At 47.4% G+C, this 19,276-nt stretch overlaps 1 protein-coding gene across 1 annotated transcript in view; it reads left to right on the top strand.

The window, feature by feature from the left end:
- Window positions 1-4,895: 4,895 nt before the first annotated feature.
- The window catches only part of LOC119771377 (nuclear factor of activated T-cells, cytoplasmic 1-like), a 34,987-nt gene continuing 20,606 nt past the window's right edge, over window positions 4,896-19,276 (top strand). The window contains exons 1-3 of the mRNA XM_038267255.1: window positions 4,896-5,207; window positions 8,494-9,532; window positions 9,689-9,848. Of these exons, the coding sequence (XP_038123183.1) occupies window positions 5,189-5,207; window positions 8,494-9,532; window positions 9,689-9,848 (1,218 nt within the window). The 5' untranslated portion in view covers window positions 4,896-5,188. The remainder of the gene's footprint in view (window positions 5,208-8,493; window positions 9,533-9,688; window positions 9,849-19,276) is intronic.

The raw sequence follows: 19,276 nt of genomic DNA, 5'->3' as shown, positions 1-19,276 counted from the left end.
GAATGCGTGTATACTGGTCCCAGTATAGCTTCCCCAATGGGTTAAAGTGGGAGCCATACCTGCTGAGACCTACGGTAGAGCAGGGAATATTAGCCCGAACCCGACGGGACCCGAGAGGTCCTGCCGGGTTCAGGCTGTACTTTTTATTATTTCATTCGGGCCGGGCCGGGCTCGGGCTTTAAACCGTTATATGCGCGGCAAATAAATGATCATGTGATAACGTTCGATCTATACGCGATGAATGCAAATGAATGCAAAATGGATGTTACAGAAGTGAAACGGAGATTAGCCCTTAATGCGCACAATTGAAAAATGTCGGGCTGCAAACGGGTCGGGCTCTACGAAGCTGTCAATCATAACGGGCCGGGCCGGGCACGGGCCTGGTTCTTTCGGACTCGGGTCGGTTTCGGGCTGACTTTCAAGGCCCGTTTCATGCTCTAACCTACGGAGTCTGACAGGGTTATGGGTTTAACCTATGGAGAGAAATTTGATCCAAAATTATTGCAAACAAAGAACATGTTTAAAGTGAAAAAAGATTTTCAGCCTAATAGGGGGTTTTCAGTGACGTCACTGGCCAGCTCCCGGTCCGCCATCTTGGGTGGCATATTATCGTATATCAAATATATCATGTTGCGGGTGGATTAGTACGCCAGCACGCTAGAGCCACCAGATCATGGAACATATCTGAGGAAATGTTCCGTGATCGACCATATGGACCCCTATGCCCTCCATGGTGCCTTGTTTAGCACTAATCCAGTGATTGGCCAAATGTAGAGCACGGTAACATAGTTCATTACCCGGTGTTCAGTGAAAACCCTCTGCACACTCTGGAGGGAATGAGAGCGTACAAGGGTCTAGAGGCTCACAACCAGTTCACATCTGGTTGGGTACGAGATGTCGAAGTGATGTACATGAAGGAAATCGCCATCATACGTGGACGGTTGAGTTTTAATAAGATGGTAAAAATGTAAACAATCCGACGCAGGGCTCGCTATGCTAGGTGGCTAACGGCCGGCGGTGCGCGAACAGTTCCAAAGCTACAAGTCCTTGGAGTCTCATGTGCAGTTTACGAATGGATGGGTTCAGGAGCTGCAGCTCATAAAGCCAGCAAACAGTGCTAACCGTTAGTGCTAACAACCACTCAGGCATGTAATGTACTTTTAACTAGCTGCTATGTTTTTCAAAGGTTTGGTTAGTAACGTTAACTGCCAAACCTCCCTAAACCCTCCGGGTTTCTCACATATTTGAGCCTTTTCCCGCTGGTTGAAATCAAGTTAAGGTGATATTAATCAAATTAAAACACGGCTGAGAGAGGGAGTCCAGTACGCGGTGGTCATAGGCAGTAGTCTGAGTAGCGGCGGCGGAGGCGGTCAACATTGCGGCCACGGAAAGTAATACTTCATGACGCCCAAGCCCTATTATTAATATATTCTTACATGTTTTAAATGCTTGACAGTTAATTACCTGTGACAAAGTGAGCACTGCAGACTCTGGCGTGTTCCAGCTTAACACCGTCCAAATCGGACCTGGATATCCGTGTCAGCCATAGGTGACGGCGTTGTTCAGATAGCTGTTTTGTTTTTTCACATTGATTCACGATTACGGCTGGTATGCGATAGAAAGAGCGTTGATCTCCACCTCCACGGGCCGTGCAACCAACAATTACACACGTTTTCACCATTTTTCACTGTCAATACTGCCTAAGGCTGCCACCCAATATTGCGGACGCGCTGAGTAGTCAGGTGAGCGTGACGTCACCTGAAAACCCCCTATTGAATTTTATGCAAAATTTTACCCAATATTTTCAATTTGTCATATAAAATAACTCCTAAAACCTTTTTTTTATTATTATGGAAAGCTTTTCAAAGTTCTAGTTTGAGACACAATTTTCTTCATGCTTCCTGGTTAAAGGAAAAGTCTGTTCAGCGAGGAATAATCAACGTACAGACGAGACTGGAGGGGACACCAACAATTTTAGCCCCCCCCCCCCCTTTCCGCTCATTTACATTAGCCAAAGCTAACAGAGGTTTAGTGCAGCTATCTGTGTTCAGAGTGTTTTTTTTTCCTCTCACGCCTCTAGGTGTGACATCATCGGATCTGTCACTTTGAGACATCTCATTTGCGGTCGCATTTCACTGCATACAGAGTCGCTACGTGGTCGGAGGAAGAGACACAGCAGCACTCAGTGAATATTAACCAGCAGCTGCTTTCATGTTTAAGTAAAAGTTAGGAGACGAGTTGGTTAAAAAAATTAGAGATGCCACAGAAAAATCTGTTCATTGAACATACGGAACGTTTTCAGCTAAAACGGCAACAGATTATAAGGTTAACCAAAGTAATAATATGCTTCTATGTTTTCTCACTAGCTTGAGAAAACATAGTTTGTTCTTCTGTACTGGTTAAAAAAAATCTTGGCTTCTCCGAGGACCATCAGTTCCAGGTTAAAATTAACACGTTTTTTTATTGATCAGACAGAATCAGACTGTCACAATCACTGAGTCTGGGATAAGTTTATTTCCATTCGAAAAAAAGTTGAAAAAATGAAATATAAAAAATGTTAAAAAAAAAAATAAAAATGAGGGAGACAACAAAGTTACTCAAAAACTTTTGTCCATTAAGTTTCTCAAACTTACATTTTTTTACCTTTGTTATCTTTTTTTTTGGTTTTTATTTCCATTTCCAATCATGTTTGTTATTTGCAGCAATAATGGAATAAACTTGCCAGCCTCCATGTGACCGTCATCATCACAGAAAGCGTGGCCCCAGGATAGAAACGGTTCCGTTTGAGCGGAGCGTCAGCAGCCCAAAGCAGAACCGGAGATCCTCGCATGCACGGAATAACGCTCTCTATATCAGGACCCAGAGGACCATTCCAGCTGGAATGACTGAGTGGAAGAACAGTCAGATGCTTGGAGCTGCTGCTGGCTGAAACACCTGCTGTGAAGATCAGACCAGCAGTTTAATGGATTATGCAGCGGAACAGTGATTCATTATTAGTTCTCAGGCTCCTCTCCTGTGGAACCAACTACCAGTTTTAGTCCGTGAGGCAGACACCCTGTCTACTTTTAAGGCTAGGCTTAAAACTTTCCTTTTTGATAAAGCTTATAGTTAGAGTGGCTCAGGTTATCCTGAGCTATCTCTATAGTTATGATGGTTCTGCTGGAGGTTTCTTCCTGTTCAAAGGGAGTTTTTCCTCTCCACTGTCGCTACAAGCATGCTTAGTGTGAGGGATTGCTGAAGAGTCAATGAGTCGATGCAATCAGCTGGTTTTCCTTAGAAAGAAAACTTTGAATCAATCTGACTGGATGATCTGGTGAACTGGAAAGTGACCTGAGATGACATGATGGGAATTGGAGCTGTAGAAATAAACTGAATAGAATTGCTCTCTAGAGCAAGTAGATTGTCAGCTAAGTACAAAACATATGCTCTGTTCGAATTCATGGGCTGCGTCCTTAGAAGGCCGATTACGTCATAGCACGGCGCCAAGGTCTGGTCGGATTCCAAGACTCCTCGTTATGCGGCCTTAAAATCCCTCCTTCTTTTTGCCTGATTTGAAGGACGGGTTTGATGTATCTTCTCTAGCCTTGGATATCCCAGGATTCATTGCGAGACCAAGCAAGCCGTGATCAGAGGAAAGGTTACTTGGTGTCGAACAGTGGTGAAAATTAGAAGTTCAGTTTAATATAACTCAAGTGTTTGAATAGTTCCGTCTAAAATGGTTATAGAGTCAGATATGTGGCGGTAATGTTTGATTCATCTAAAGGTTTTTATCTGTTACTGTATAAATGGGTTTGGCTGGAATTTAAGGACAGATTCTAATATTTCTGCAGTGTGGGGACTATAAATCTGATAGGAGTTTAATTTTTTATTGCTGTTTTGCACAATGTGCTTCACTAAGTACTTTTTGTTGTTGAATTTTAAAGATTTTGCAGAAATATTTTCATACATACATTGTTTAGATTTACTTATATCTTTCTACCCCTTTTATAGAATAGAATAAAAAAATCTCTTTATTGTCCCACAATGGGCAAATTTACAGCAGCAGAAAGATTATTGAAATGGTAACAAAAATGTGGACCTTAGAAAAATGTATAAGAATAACATAATAGGGAAGAGTTAAAATATAAACAATAAAATCCTGTAAAGTGTTTTAACAATATAAAACTGGAGAATAAATAACCAATATGCAGCTATGGACATTTTTACAGTAATGGATATTTGAAAATAGCAGCAACATCAGAGATGTGCAGAATGACAGCAGCAGGTTATTTAACTGATTTATCTGTTCCTGCTCTGCTGGTTGGAACATTTATTCCACTCTGGATTCCTGTTAATGTAGTCTTTGTTCACTTTATAATAAAAAATAAATAAATAAACAAACAGTTTTGAAAACTTTGGTATTCATTCTTTTCCTGCTTTGTGTGTCACTGTCACGGTTGCTAAGCAACAGAGCATACGGCGGTAAAACCCGCCAAAGGGTAGAGCTGTTCGAATTTACAGCCAAAACTCTTCCGGTCTCCCTATTTTCACAGACTTCAAAGGATCCAGTCCAGGTAGACTGCGTCCTTGGAGGATGCAGCCATTAATTCGAACAGAGCCATAGAGAGGAAAACAAGAAGAAAAGGGACACAACCTAGAACAGATAATGCATGTCTATTCTATTAACATTTCTCTATCTGTAGAATGGGGCTGTTTGATGTGTTGTCTTCTCCATTCAGAGGGCCCCCTGCCTGTCTTTGCCTAGGGCCCCACATTTCCTAAATCCGCCCCTGACTTTCGGCCACCCCTCAGTGGTTCTTGCCTGCCCAGTGGCCACCCTTCTAAAACTTTTCTGGCTACGCCTCTGTGGTGTTTGCTGGACGCTCGTCCAAAGCGGTGCGTCAGAGCGCGGAGGGCGGCGCGCCACGCGCCGGGGCTATCCCCGCGTTTATAAGCGCAGGAGTCTCTCAGTGCGTCACAGCGAACCACGGAGTCAGGATCCCCCTGCTCGGTGAAGGAGAGCCCCGTTCTCCTGCTTGGACCGGTCCGCTGCCTCGGTTCCGTTCTGGGTTTCTTTTTTTCCTGACTTGGATCAGAAACTGTGAGTTTAAAGTTTGGAGGAAGGAGGACCTGCTGCGGCTGGAGGACATTTATGGAGCAGAGGTCCCACCGCTGAGCTCCCACTGTAAGCTTCTCCTCAGAGGAGAGGATGAAATCTGCAGAAGAAGGTGAGTTTATTCATCCTGGACTTCCGGTCTCTGTTCGGGACTCTTTAGAACCGGTCCGGGTTTCTGTTCTGGGTTCTTCTTGCTTGCAGCCTGAGGTGAACCCGCTGCTGAGGAGCCTCTGCTCCTCCTGCTGCTCCTCCTGCTGCTGCTCCTCCTGCTGCTCCTCCTGTGCTGCTCCTCCTGCTCCTCCTCCTGCTGCTCCTCCTGCTCCTCCTCCTGCTGCTCCTCCTGCTGCTGCTCCTGCTGCTCCTCCTGTGCTGCTCCTCCTGCTGCTCCTCCTGCTGCTGCTCCTCCTGCTGCTCCTCCTGTGCTGCTCCTCCTGCTCCTCCTCCTGCTGCTCCTCCTGTGCTGCTCCTCCTGCTCCTCCTCCTGCTGCTCCTCCTGCTCCTCCTCCTGCTGCTCCTCCTGCTGCTGCTCCTGCTGCTGCTCCTCCTGCTCCTCCTCCTGCTCCTCCTACAGCTGCTCCTCCTCCTGCTGCTCCTCCTGCTCCTCCTGCTCCTCCTACAGCTGCTCCTCCTCCTGCTGCTCCTGCTGCTGCTCCTCCTGCTCCTCCTGCTGCTCCTCCTGTGCTGCTCCTCCTGCTCCTCCTCCTGCTGCTCCTCCTGCTCCTCCTACAGCTGCTCCTCCTCCTGCTCCTCCTACAGCTGCTCCTCCTCCTGCTGCTCCTGCTGCTGCTCCTCCTGCTCCTCCTGCTGCTCCTCCTCCTGCTCCTCCTGCTCCTCCTCCTGCTGCTCCTCCTGCTCCTCCTACAGCTGCTCCTCCTCCTGCTGCTCCTGCTGCTGCTCCTCCTGCTCCTCCTGCTCAGTGGGCGGGGTCCGCAGAGTTCTGCTGAGAGCAGTGCAGAACCGGACCTGATGAGTCCGCCTGTGTGTGGCTGATATCAGGTTTCTGTCTGGATCCGAGGCGGGACATGATGTCCCAGTCTTCCCAGTAGACAGGAGCTGACTCCCCAGATGAGTGCAAATAAACAGCATCCTGTCTCTGCTGTGTGGAGCCGGCCAACAAAAGCTTCACTTCTGGGGAGTTTATGAGCACAGCGAGGATCCAGCGGGAGAAAGCTGGCCACGTGCCGTGGAAACAAAACACTACCTGGTGTTTCCTGTGGGTATATTTAGTCTGTGGTTATTCTGGGCTCTGCTGTTTGGTCTGATTTGAGTGATCTCAGCCTCTCAGAAGGTTTGAGGATCAAACCTGAGAAGCAAGAAGTTCTGGATCCAGGGAGGGGTTCTGGTTCCAAACCTTTGCACTGGAACGGACCAGTTTATTTATTCTGCTCCTATAGGAACCAGGTCTGTGTGCAGAAGGGATGATGGCCGCTCACACTGAGCCTGGTTCTGCTGGAGGTTTCTTCCTGTTCAAAGGGAGTTTTTCCTCTCCACTGTCGCTACAAGCATGCTTAGTGTGAGGGATTGCTGAAGAGTCAATGAGTCGATGCAATCAGCTGGTTTTCCCTAGAAAGAAAACTTTGAATCAATCTGACTGGATGATCTGGTGAACTGGAAAGTGACCTGAGATGACATGATGGGAATTGGAGCTATAGAAATAAACTGAATAGAATTGAATTGAAGCGCAGCATGATGCTGCCACCACCATGTTTCACTGTTGAGGTAGATGACTGTGAAGTTCAGAAGCTCCAGGATAAATCCTGCTGTTTAAAAAGCCTTTTGTAGAAGTTAAGCTTTTTACTCCAGTAAAAATGTAAAAGTACCATTTCTAAAACTATTTAAAGTATAAAAATAAAAGTAATGTAGGAAAAAACTTTTAAGAACAGAAGCTTAACTGCCGTACCCTATTAAAGGGACATTTTTCTACAATTCTGGATGATAACTTCCTTAGACTTCATTTTCTTTCTAATAACTAATGGTAACAGATTAACATTTAACTTTGCATCATCTTGCAAAACTATTTATTTTGGTATGTGGTGAGCAACAAGTTGGGGCAGCACCGAGTCCAACCACAAAGAAATCAATCGTCTGGATGAAACTAATTATTTTGATGGTATTTCTTATTTATTGTTTAAATGCCGAGCTTAAATTAAATAAAACTATTATTAAAATGAAAGGAGTAGAAAGTAAAAAGTTGTCTCAAAAAATAATTACTGCAGTAAAGTTTAGATAGTCAACATTTTATTTAATGTAACCAGTACTTTGTACATTGGCACCTCTGCTTGTAACATTCAGAAAAGAAGGAAAGAAATTGAACTTTATTGATCTCTAACTGGAGAAATTCCCTCTGTGCATTTAACCCTTCCCCTTGGGGAGCAGTGGGCTGCCATTGTGCGGCGCCCGAGGAGCAGTGTGGGGTTAAGGGTCTTGCTCAGGGACCCAGAGTGGCAGACTGTGGGGATTGAACCGGGTACTGTAACCTTCTCAGAGCACAGAGCGCTGCTCTGACCACTAGGCCAGGAATCCCCAAAGTCGGTCCTGTAATTGTAATTGAAACTGATTAACAGGCTTTTGCTGAACTGCAATCATCATAATCAGCTGTGCTGAAGCAGGGAAACCTATAAAACCTGCAGGACAGCGGCCCTCCAGGACCGACTCAGGGGACGCCTGCACTAGATCAGCGCTCCCCATTCATTCTCCTCCTGAAAGGCCAGAGCTGTTAGGTGAGACCAACAGCTCTGCCCCACCTGAGCTGTGGTTCTCTGCAGCTCCTCCAGAGTTACCCTGGTTCACTGCATCCAGCCTGTCAGTCCAGGTGGTTTCCAAGTTTTGGCAGGACTGCAGGGTGTCCGTTCTTTCTACATGTGTTGGACTGAACAAGGCAAAGTTCAAGAGATTGTTCCAGAACCTGAACCGGGATGTTCTGGGTTCCTTGGTCTTCATGAAGCTGGTGGTTCTCCGATGTTCTCCAACAAACCAATTAGGTTGGAATAGATTCACTAACAGAGTCAGGCAGGTAATTGAAGCTATAAAAAGGACACAGCTGGTGCTGATGTCTGGCCATCGCCTCTGATTGGGTAAAGCCGTGTTTTAAACTGAATATTAAACACATTGACCGGGATTCAACAACGAGTGACATAATTAGACGTATTCCTTTCTTCTTTGACTGCATCGGCCTCTCAGGGCTTGTAGCGAAATTCAAAGGGACGTTAGCGGCACTGTTTTAGTCTCTAACGGCAGCCATTTTTGGTCTGTGTTGTGAAGTTATGCTTGTTTCTCTTCTGGTTTTGTAGTGTGCTGCCCCCTTCTGTGTGCAAAGAATACTGCATGAATGTTAGCAACAGTTGTCGAGGCTGGCAGACTCCCTGACTGTTGCATAACAACCTTTGTTTTCCTTCCAGATGCGTATGGCTTCACGCCAAACATCAGCCTCTCCCTCCCACTGGGCAACCCTTGCCTCCCCTCCCAGTACCAAGGCCTCCAGTCCAGCCCCACCATATCAGTCTCCGTCACTGAGCCTCAAGCTTTTGACTCGCAGGACGACTTGAGAGCGTCCGGGTTCTATTCGACCGTCCGTCCAAACGGGGCCCCGGCTCTGGAGAGCCCCCGCATTGAAATCACCGCCTACAGTCAATTTCCTGAGGATGAGGTGCAGGAGAGCAGCCTTCCAGTTGCCAAGCGGGTCAACTCCATAGTGACGCTGTCCCTCCCCAATGCTGACGGTTACCGTGACCCCAGCTGCCTGAGTCCAGCTAGCAGCGTGTCGTCACGCAGCGGCCTCTCAGACGCCTCCTACGAGTCCAGCTTCTCCTACAACTACGACAACTCACCCCAGAACTCCCCCTGGCAGTCACCCTCCGTCTCCCCAAAGGGCTCCACCCTCGCCCTGCCGGGTGAGGGGGGCGCCTCCTGCGGCTCTCCTCGTCACTCACCCTCCGCCTCCCCCCGTACGAGTGTAACAGACGACACCTGGATGGGGCCTCGAGGTTCCAGGCCCAACTCCCCTTGTGGAGCCAAGAGGAAGTACAGCCTGAACGGCAGCGAAGCGTCGCACAAGAGCTTCCCATACTCACCCGCCCACTCCCCAGGCCCGTCCCCTCACGCCTCGCCTCGTCTCAGTGTGACGGAGGAAAGCTGGCTGCCCAACACCAACCAGTACACCAACTCTGCCATCCTGGCAGCCATCAATGCCCTCACCACCGACGGCGTGTCCGACATTGGCGAGGGAATCCCCATAAAGGCACGAAAAACCAGCCTGGACCACAGCCCTACGGTCAGCCTGAAGCTAGAGCCGGGAGGCGGAGAGCTGCGCCATGGAGACCTCGGTCACGATGAGCTTTCTGCCAACCGAGCGGCCCTGAAGAAGGACGGTTACTGCGGAAGTTTCCTGGATGTTCCTCAGCCGCCTTACACCTGGACAAAGCCCAAGCAGTTCATCAGGTAAGGAAGGCAGGCTGCTGCGTCTGTTCATGTGGAGCGCTTTTTATATCAAACAGACCAAAAACCTTTAGGTTCATCTTTATGTGTCCTTACTGAGGTATTGCTTTCTGCACATTCAAACACGACTATAGCCACTCATGTTGGACTTGTTTTCAGCCCGTCTCTGCCGGCTCTGGACTGGCAGCTCCCATCCACCTCGAGGCCGTACAGCCTGCAGATCGAAGTGCAACCCAAGTCGCACCACCGAGCCCACTACGAGACGGAGGGCAGCAGGGGTGCAGTGAAGGCGCTGGCAGGAGGGCACCCAGTCGTCCAGGTGGGCAAACTCAAGCTTTACGTCTTTATTCATCAGCTTCTCTGTTACAGAAGAAGCCATTCAAAGTTTCCATAATTTCCTTGATGGGCCCTTGGTTGATCCTTGACTGGTCCTTGGCTGGATCATGGCTGATCCTAGGCCGGACCTTGGCTGATCCTATGCTGGACCTTGGCTGGATCATGGCTGATCCTAGGCCGGACCTTGGCTGATCATATGCTGGACCTTGGCTGGTCCATGGCTGGATCATGGCTGATCCTAGGCCGGACCTTGGCTGATCCTATGCTGGACCTTGGCTGGACCTTGGCTGATCCTAGGCCGGATCTTGGCTGGTCCTTGGCTGGATCATGGCTGATCCTAGGCCGGACCTTGGCTGATCTTATGCTGGACCTTGGCTGGTCCTTGGCTGGATCATGGCTGATCCTAGGCCAGACCTTGGCTGATCCTATGCTGGACCTTGGCTGGTCCTTGGCTGGACCTTGGCCGGTCCTTGGCTGATCCTTGGCTGGATCATGGCTGGACCTTGGCTGGACCTTGGCTTATCCTATGCTGGACCTTGGCTGGTCCTTGGCTGGACCTTGGCTGGTCGTTGGCTGGATCATGGCTGGTCCTTGATGATCCTTGGTTGATTCTTGGCTGATCGTTGGTTGGACCTTGGCTGGTCCTTGTCTGGTACTTGGCTGGACCTCGGCTGGTCCTTGATGATCCTTGGCTGATCGTTGGCTGGACCTTGGCTGATCCTATGCTGGACCTTGGCTGGTCCTTGGCTGGATCATGGCTGATCCTAGGCCGGACCTTGGCTGATCCTATGCTGGACCTTGGCTGGTCCTTGGCTGGATCATGGCTGATCCTAGGCCGGACCTTGGCTGATCCTATGCTGGACCTTGGCTGGACCTTGGCTGATCCTAGGCCGGATCTTGGCTGGTCCTTGGCTGGATCATGGCTGATCCTAGGCCGGACCTTGGCTGATCCTATGCTGGACCTTGGCTGGTCCTTGGCTGGATCATGGCTGATCCTAGGCCGGACCTTGGCTGATCCTATGCTGGACCTTGGCTGGTCCTTGGCTGGATCATGGCTGATCCTAGGCCGGACCTTGGCTGATCCTATGCTGGACCTTGGCTGGTCCTTGGCTGGACCTTGGCCGGTCCTTGGCTGATCCTTGGCTGGATCATGGCTGGACCTTGGCTGGACCTTGGCTTATCCTATGCTGGACCTTGGCTGGTCCTTGGCTGGACCTTGGCTGGTCCTTGGCTGGATCATGGCTGGTCCTTGATGATCCTTGGTTGATTCTTGGCTGATCGTTGGCTGGACCTTGGCTGGTCCTTGTCTGGTACTTGGCTGGACCTCGGCTGGTCCTTGATGATCCTTGGCTGATCGTTGGCTGGACCTTGGCTGAACCTAGGCTGGACCTTGACTGGTCCTTGGCGGGACCTTGTCTGGTCCTTGTCTGGTCCTTGGCTGGACCTTGGCGAGACCTTGGCTGGACCTTGGCTGGACCTTGGCTGGTCCTTGGCGGGACCTTGTCTGGTCCTTGTCTGGTCCTTGGCTGGACCTGGGCTGGTACTTGGCTGGTCCGTGGCTGGTCCGCTACAATTCCTTTTTAAACATCAATCTGTGTACTAAAATATTCTTTCTGTCATGATGTGTGGACATTAAGATCTAAAGAGAAGCATAATTTTCTGGTCAGACTCTGTAATTCAGTGAAAAGGTGGAGTCAGAGTAAAAAGATATGCAGGAGGGGGTCACTCCAGTGGCTGGCAGTTGGAGGGGATTTCGATGGGAGTTTGAGGGACGTGGGCTTCCATTCAGCTGCCGTTTGACTGGGAAAGGCCATCCTGAATGGCTGCTACTGTATGTTGCTTCCTGCTTTCTGAGTACTTTGGATGAAATGTTTCAGAGTTGCACAATAAAGTTCTCCTTATGGGTCAGAACCACAAAACCAGACTGTTTAGTTTCCTGTAACGATGAGGCCAACACATGGTGCAGCCATCAGGCTCCGTTTCACCTCTGCTCTCCACTGCGTCACGTCTCACCTCACCGCCTAACCCCTCCTGCCTGGTGGAGATGTTGCATTTCTGAATGGAGTACCAACGCTCTGCCATTAAACAGACGCGTCCACTCAGCCGGTTCCTGTCCAGACGAGGGTGACTCAGATTTTTCCATTATGTCCCTGAGTGCGGAGCAGACGGAGTAATGTAGCACGGCCAGTATGAGCTTAGTCATGATCTCTAACCACAACAGGCTTCGCTGGGCCAGTCTGCAGAAAGACAAACGTGGACGTCTGCAGATGGTTTTGCTATAAACCCATCTGCTCCCCCCACAGTATTACCTCAGGTTGTGAATAAATAAATGCTGTGAAAAGGGAGGGGGCGGGCCTGTAGAGAACCCAGCAGAAAGGTTTCATGTTCGATAACTCTCCTCTTCCTCCGGGTTTGAGAAAGTGTTTATGACATTCCAAACAAGCTGTGCTGCTTTGCAGACAGGCGCTAATTAAACAGCAAGATGAAAATACTGCGTCGGGATTTTTTAGGTAAACAGCTGAGAGAGAATCACAAATACTGGAGCCTGTTTTAGTCTGACTGCTTCCTCAGGCAGCCATCTTTATTCCATCAGGTTATATTCAATTCAAACTATAAATGGGATAATTATTTTGTTAATTTTTTAAATTCAGCTCTGATAAAACGAATCCTCTACAATCCAACCAAGGAAACTCTAACCACGGATTTCTGACCGATCAATAAACTTTAATAACAAAGATGTGCTTACCTTCAACACCAACCTTTTTTGATTTTTGATTAAATTTGTAGAAAATAAGAAAATAACCAACATTAAAAAAAAGTCAGCCTGGTTTTTAAGTCTTTTTTATGTTTGCAAATTTAAGCTACAACCCACTAGATCCACTATATGGAGAGAATTTTGTTCCAATATTCTCGAAAGCAAAGAACACTTTTCAAAAAGGAAATAATTTTTAAAAAAGCCTTTAAAATTTTTTTTTAAACTACTCAACTTAAAAAGACTTTTTAGAGTATTTTTTTTAGCATTTATGCAAAATGTATGGAAATTTACTCGAAGCCTTTCAAAGTAAAAGCAAAGTTGAGTGGAAGCCTTTCTAAAGTTAAAGCTAGCGTTAATAAACTCGCCCTGAAGCTAGCTTCCTTTCACAAACAAGTGACGTAATGCTGGAAACTTCTGTACATGCACAATTTTACACCCCAACAAACTCCTATCTGGAATAATAGATATGTGCTACATAGAAATAAGTCTCTGTATTTGGATTGGATTTCATCTGCAACTTCCGGAATAAACTTCCGATCCTGACAGTTAAGGACACCCTAGTTTGCAGCTCTGCAACAAAGGGTCCTGACAGTGCCGGTCTTGGTCCTGGCAGTGCCGGTCTTGGTCCTGGCCGCGCCGGTCTTGGTCCTGGCCGCGCCGGTCTTGGTCCTGGCAGTGCCGGTCTTGGTCCTTGCAGTGGCGGTCTTGGTACTGGCAGCTCTGGCCTTGGTCCTGAGATTGCAGGTGTGGATACTGACAGCGACGGTCTTGGTCCTGGCAGTGCCGGTCTTGGTCCTGGCTGCGCCGGTCTTGGTCCTGGCATTGCCGGTCTTGGTCCTGGCTGCGCCGGTCTTGGTCCTGGCAGTGCCGGTCTTGGTCCTGGCAGTGCCGGTCTTGGTCCTGGCTGCGCCTGTCTTGGTCCTGGCAGTGCCGGTCTTGGTCCTGGCAGTGCCGGTCTTGGTCCTGGCAGTGCCGGTCTTGGTCCTGGCATTGCCGGTCTTGGTCCTTGCTGCGCCGGTCTTGGTCCTGGCATTGCCGGTCTTGGTCCTGGCTTCGCCGGTCTTGGTCCTGGCAGTGCCGGTCTTGGTCCTGGCATTGCCGGTCTTGGTCCTGGCATTGCCGGTCTTGGTCCTGGCAGTGCCGGTCTTGGTCCTGGCTGCGCCGGTCTTGGTCCTGGCATTGCCGGTCTTGGTCCAGGCTGCGCCGGTCTTGGTCCTGGCATTGCCGGTCTTGGTCCTAGCTGCACCGGTCTTGGTCCTAGCTGCGCCAGTCTTGGTCCTGGTCGTGCCGGTCTCGGTCCTAGCTGCGCCAGTCTTGGTCCTGGCAGTGCCGGTCTTGGTCCTGGCTGCGCCGGTCTTGGTCCTGGCTGCGCCGGTCTTTGTCCTAGCTGCGCCAGTCTTGGTCCTGGCCGTGCCGGTCTCGGTCCTAGCTGCGCCGGTCTTGGTCCTGGCAGTGCTGGTCTTGGTCCTGGCTGCGCCGGTCTTGGTCCTGGCATTGCCGGTCTTGGTCCTGGCAGTGCCGGTCTTGGTCCTGGCCGCGCCGGTCTTGGTCCTGGCAGTGCTGGTCTTGGTCCTGACAGTACAGGACTGCAGCTAGACTCTCTTGCACAAGCAATGGTCCAATGGTCCAAACCAATCAGGTGATCTGTCCACTTTATATCAGAGTGAATGTGATGGACTGTCCAGGGTCCATGATGAAAGGATGGAGCCCATAGAGCAAACCGATCTCAGGCCTCTGCGCTGCATAGATCAGGATAATCCCATGATCTGAGTGGGACGTAGCAGAACTGAACACGTCTGAGCTGCTGATTTCAGTCTGAGTCAGAATCGGTGATTTAGAGCAGCTTCAGAAAACCAGACATCTGCTCTCAGACAGAATTACGTTTCCTCGTGTTTTTATGGTGCGTTGGTGTGCAACACTGAAACATCTGGAAATGAAGACATTTCACACCAAGCAGAGGTGTGTGTGCGGCTCGTGTTCCTGAGAAGGTGCTAATGATTTAATGACAGGGGTCCTGGTTCACCTCAGTTACAGCAGAGAGCCCCCCCCCCCCCTCCTCCCCCCACAGCTACTGCCTCCAACCACACAGACTTCCCTTTGTTTAGGAAAGTTCCTGTGTGTACGGCTGACATCACTGCGTCCCGCAGCGGCGGCAGCAGCTAACCACACACGTCTCAGATGGAGATGTTGGAAGCCGCCTCAGACAAGGCAGCCACATCTCTGGCTTCCCGGCGGCCGACGAGGTTTCATCCCGCCGCTGCTCTGACTCAATCCTTGTCCTGAGTTTATTCTAGAAGCGTTGCCTCTGAGGGCGTAGCTCTGCAGCACAGTGAGGCGGCTGTTTTTTCTTCTTTTGCACCGCCTGCTTCCACCACACCCGCCCGCACGCTGAAGACTGTCCTCTGATGTGCTGTCCTGGGTTAACCACACCTATTGCTAAGGAGTTATACTGGACTCCTGTGTTCATATCCAGGAAATTCTTCTACTTTACTGTTGAACTCTTGGTCTGTTTTTAAAACATCCAAGAGTCCATGACAGTAGTTAATGTCTTACTGTAGAAATACTAAAACAGAACAAACATTCGAATACTTACATACCGTATTTTCCGGATTATAAACCGATACTTTTTCCTGCGCTTTGAACCATGCAGCTTATAAGAAGGGGCGGCTTTTCAGTGGATTTTGTTCCTTACCACTAAAGGAGGAAGTCAAGGTTTAATTTTAAAGGAAAAGTCGCTCATATTCAGAATTCAAACTTCTGAAAGTACTTTAAAAATGAAATTATTCCATCCTGTTCAATAAATGATCAGTGTTTTTAATTAAGAGTAATTTTTATATGAATGTGCTTTACTGGAGGCATCCATGTTTGTCAAAGAACACTGCTTGAGTTCAAAGTCAACTATATTTCTTACATTTTGAATTGAAACCGTTCCTGTAAGGCAGTGCTTCTCAATTATTTATGTTACGCCCCCCCTAGCAAGAAGAAAACTATTCGCGCCCCCCACTCCCCAGCGTCACTATCCATCTCTGCATAACATTTTATCCTTATTAACATTAAAGAAAAGAAAAAAAAGAAAGACAGATGGTCAGACTTACAAAGAATAACTGTATTAAATCGAGTTTTAAGTCTGCAACAGAAAAGATGTTAAGTGCATCAATATTCAGCACGTTTTTGCTGAAAAAACTCTAGCGGCTTATCGGCACGATTGGGGTGTAACGTATTTAAGTGACACACTAATTTATTTGGCTTCATGCTGTTCGCTGCGCTAAATACGCTTCGTCGTATTTCCTCGTCTTAGCTTTTGGGTGACTTTCTTTTGTCTCATTATCTTTGTCTCTCTCCGCTTTTCTTTTCATCCCTGTTAAAAAAATGTTCATGTTGGGGGATTGTTATGTTGAATAACGGAGGCTTTAGACAGAAGTTAGTCGGACCTTTCTGTTGACTCAACACTGCTAACCAAAGCAAACCTGTTGGCCGTTTCTCAATATGCGTTCTTGAGTGTTCTCGTGTGCTCGTGACACGTCATCAGCCTCAGCCCGAGTACCGTTCCAATTCTCGAGAACGCACCAAATCCCTGGATGTTGTTCTCGCCTCGCCCTCTTTATCGGGCATGCATCAGAGCAGACTTGTGCGTTCTTCAGACTGACCGCTTCCCCAGAATGCCCCGCGGCCGCAGCTTGATTCCAGACAGCGCTCACAGTGATAAGTTAAACATTCCCTTTTCTGCTGCTGTTGTTCTTCAAAAGTAGGTTTTGAAATCGTTTGAGGCGATAACATTATACATTGAAGCCTCCCTGTGTGGCCTGTTTACAGAGTTAGTGCGAAATAAAAAAAAAAGTCAGACGTTGAGCGGACCAGAGTGACCAGCAGACCGTTGCATGTGATGACGTCACGAGTACGCTTCTGTTCCAATACACATACGTGCTTACGTGCTTGCTTGCTCGCGTTCTCGTCAAGTCCGATCCTTCTGCGTTCTCGCCAAGAACGGACTTGGCGAGAACGCGAGCACGTACGGTGTAGGTACCAGATTGACTCGGGCTGCCAGATTGACTCGGGGGGCCTGCGCCTTTTGATGACGTCATAATACGGCAACTCCGCCCATCACTATATGGCAACTCCACTCAAACAAACTACATTGTGCCCGCGGTCTCTATTTATTCTCGTTACAAATGCAGACCGAGGGCTCAATGTAGTTTGTTTGAGTGGCGTTGCCATAATGTGACGTCATCGGGAGGCGCAAGGCCCATGGCGAATTCGGTGACGTCATCGGAAGGCGCAGGGACCATGGAGAATTTCTTCGTAAAATTGTCCGTTTACAAACCGCAATCCCGCTTTCGAATAAAACCCACACCCCGCTATAATTACTTTAGTAAGCTGTCCAGACCAATCAAAATGTTTTGCGCAATTGTGCAAACGTTAAAACAATTATGTATTGTGACGTCATCAAAAGGCACAGGCCCCCCGAGTCAATCTGTTACCCACAACGGCCGTTGTCTTGCAAGTCGTAAAATGTTGCACTGTCGCAAACGTGACAGAAGTAACAATAAGAGCACCACTGCTGCCTACTGTAGTGGATGCGCAATTACACTTTATTACGGTTAAACCTAACCGTGGGGCACTTTTGGAGAAGCACTGCTGTAAGGGAATTTGAAGCGTCTTCAAACTTGGAAACCAAGTTCAGTGGATTGTTTTTTATTTTATTGTGATTATTAGTGCCATCTGGTCCTTCAGTCTTCTCTGTCTTCTTCCCTCTCCATCTTCTTTACTTTCTAACTGACTTCTGCCTGTTCTCTCTTTAACGCTTCTAAGTTGATTTTTTTCCTTCTCTTTAACTGATCTTTCCATCAGTTTTCCTATTTTCCTTTGCTCTCTTCTAACCTTCTTCCTCTCATCTTTCATCTATCTAACACTAATCTAAACAGAGACATAATACAATCAAAATGCCTTCCAAATACATTTAATCTCATCCTATATTCTAATTATTATGATGATGATTATTATTATTGTTGTTGTTATCTCCCCTGATTAAATACTAGAATTCTAATCACCACAATATTTGGAGTAAAAACAACCTAAAAATTGATGATGGTGGTTATCTCTTCCTGCATCATTCTGAGATCATGCAGATCTTTTCTCATTCAGTTTTCCTTTTACTGCCTCTTATTTATTATAATGAGGAACTTTCATAGATCCAAACTGATTGGTAGAAAATTAGACCTAAGGCTTGAACACTGCAAAAACCATCTAGAAATAGGTACAACATTTCTTAAAATAAGTGCATTTACCCTTAATTTTAGTAGGTAAATAAGACGATTTGCCAATGGAATGAGTATTTCTACTCCTAGAATAAGACAATTAAATAATATTCACTTGAAATAAGACAAAGCAATTGTTTTTTTTCTTATTTTAAATGTAAATTGTCTTGTTCCATTGGCGAGGTGTCTCACTTATCTCCTCAATTCAAGACAAAATTCACTCAATTTAAGCAAAAATAAATCATACAGATTTCCATTTTTTGCAGTGAGTCTATGCTCATAAATTACAACCATAAAACAGCAAAACAACTTATTACTCTACTTACAATAACTATCTGAAGATATAAACTAAAGGTTTCTAAAAACATCTTTAGATGAACCCTCGTTGATCCCTGGAGAACCACTGAACCACATTAGCTCCTTATAAGGAGTTTTCAATCATTTGGTTTTATTTTATCTGATTTCCTCCTGCCAGCTGCAGCCAGTGGTCTGTCTGACTGTTTGGTCAGTTTGGTTTATTTTACATTTCCGCTCCTCGTCTTTGTAAAACCAAACACATCTAAGCCTTATTTTCTTTTATTAACCTGGGCATGAACGTAATATTTATCACAACGATCAGCCCAATTAAAATCAAATGACCCGATTTTTCTGATTCTCAGTCATCCAGGTCATAATCATTCCAGAAAAATTATAAAATCAATCCACTGGACTTTGTTTCCAAGTTTGAAGACGTTTCTCTTCCATCCAGGAAGCTTTTTCATGTCAAAATGTCAGAAATAGCGTTTAGTTCCAGGTTTTATCCAGCAGCCCAACAAAGCCTGGTTTTAGTTTAGAAAACATGCAAATAGAAACGGATGAACGGGCCCCCCCCTTTGGTATGGGGGTTGTTTGGCTTCTTTATTAGCCTGCAATGCCCCATACCTGTCTATGTCTCTGAAAGGGAGGTCTACGAATATATTGAAGAATGCTAGGCGCAAGGCATTATGGGGGGTTTGTGGAAAACAAACTAAGATCCTGCTGGTTTTGGATCGGGATTTGATTAATATTTAGAACCTAAAAAGGCTGATTGTCGGATTACGTTGTGTAGTTTTCAGCTCTGGGGGGACTCCATGTTTGTGGAGGTGCCGGGGGCCGCCACAGGGAAGGGGCCCCTGCTGTCCCAAAGCAGCTTGAGGCTGTGCATTCCTCTTGAGGGTGATAATACGAAGGAGGGAGGAGCTGTAGGATGGAGGAGTGACAGATTTACACCACAGAAATAAAATAACGTCAACAAATCATAACTGGTTGCAACAGCTTCTTCATTAAACGCCTGGTTTGGATCAAAGACGACGGCAATAAAAATAACAGGGACCAGTTTTAGATCTCAGCTCAGATAATTAAATGTAGAAGAATGAAGGAGTG

This window comes from Cyprinodon tularosa, unplaced genomic scaffold (assembly GCF_016077235.1).
Source record: "Cyprinodon tularosa strain WSP-4 unplaced genomic scaffold, ASM1607723v1 ctg668, whole genome shotgun sequence".
NCBI lineage: Eukaryota > Metazoa > Chordata > Actinopteri > Cyprinodontiformes > Cyprinodontidae > Cyprinodon > Cyprinodon tularosa.
This window is presented reverse-complemented; position numbering and strand designations above follow the sequence as displayed.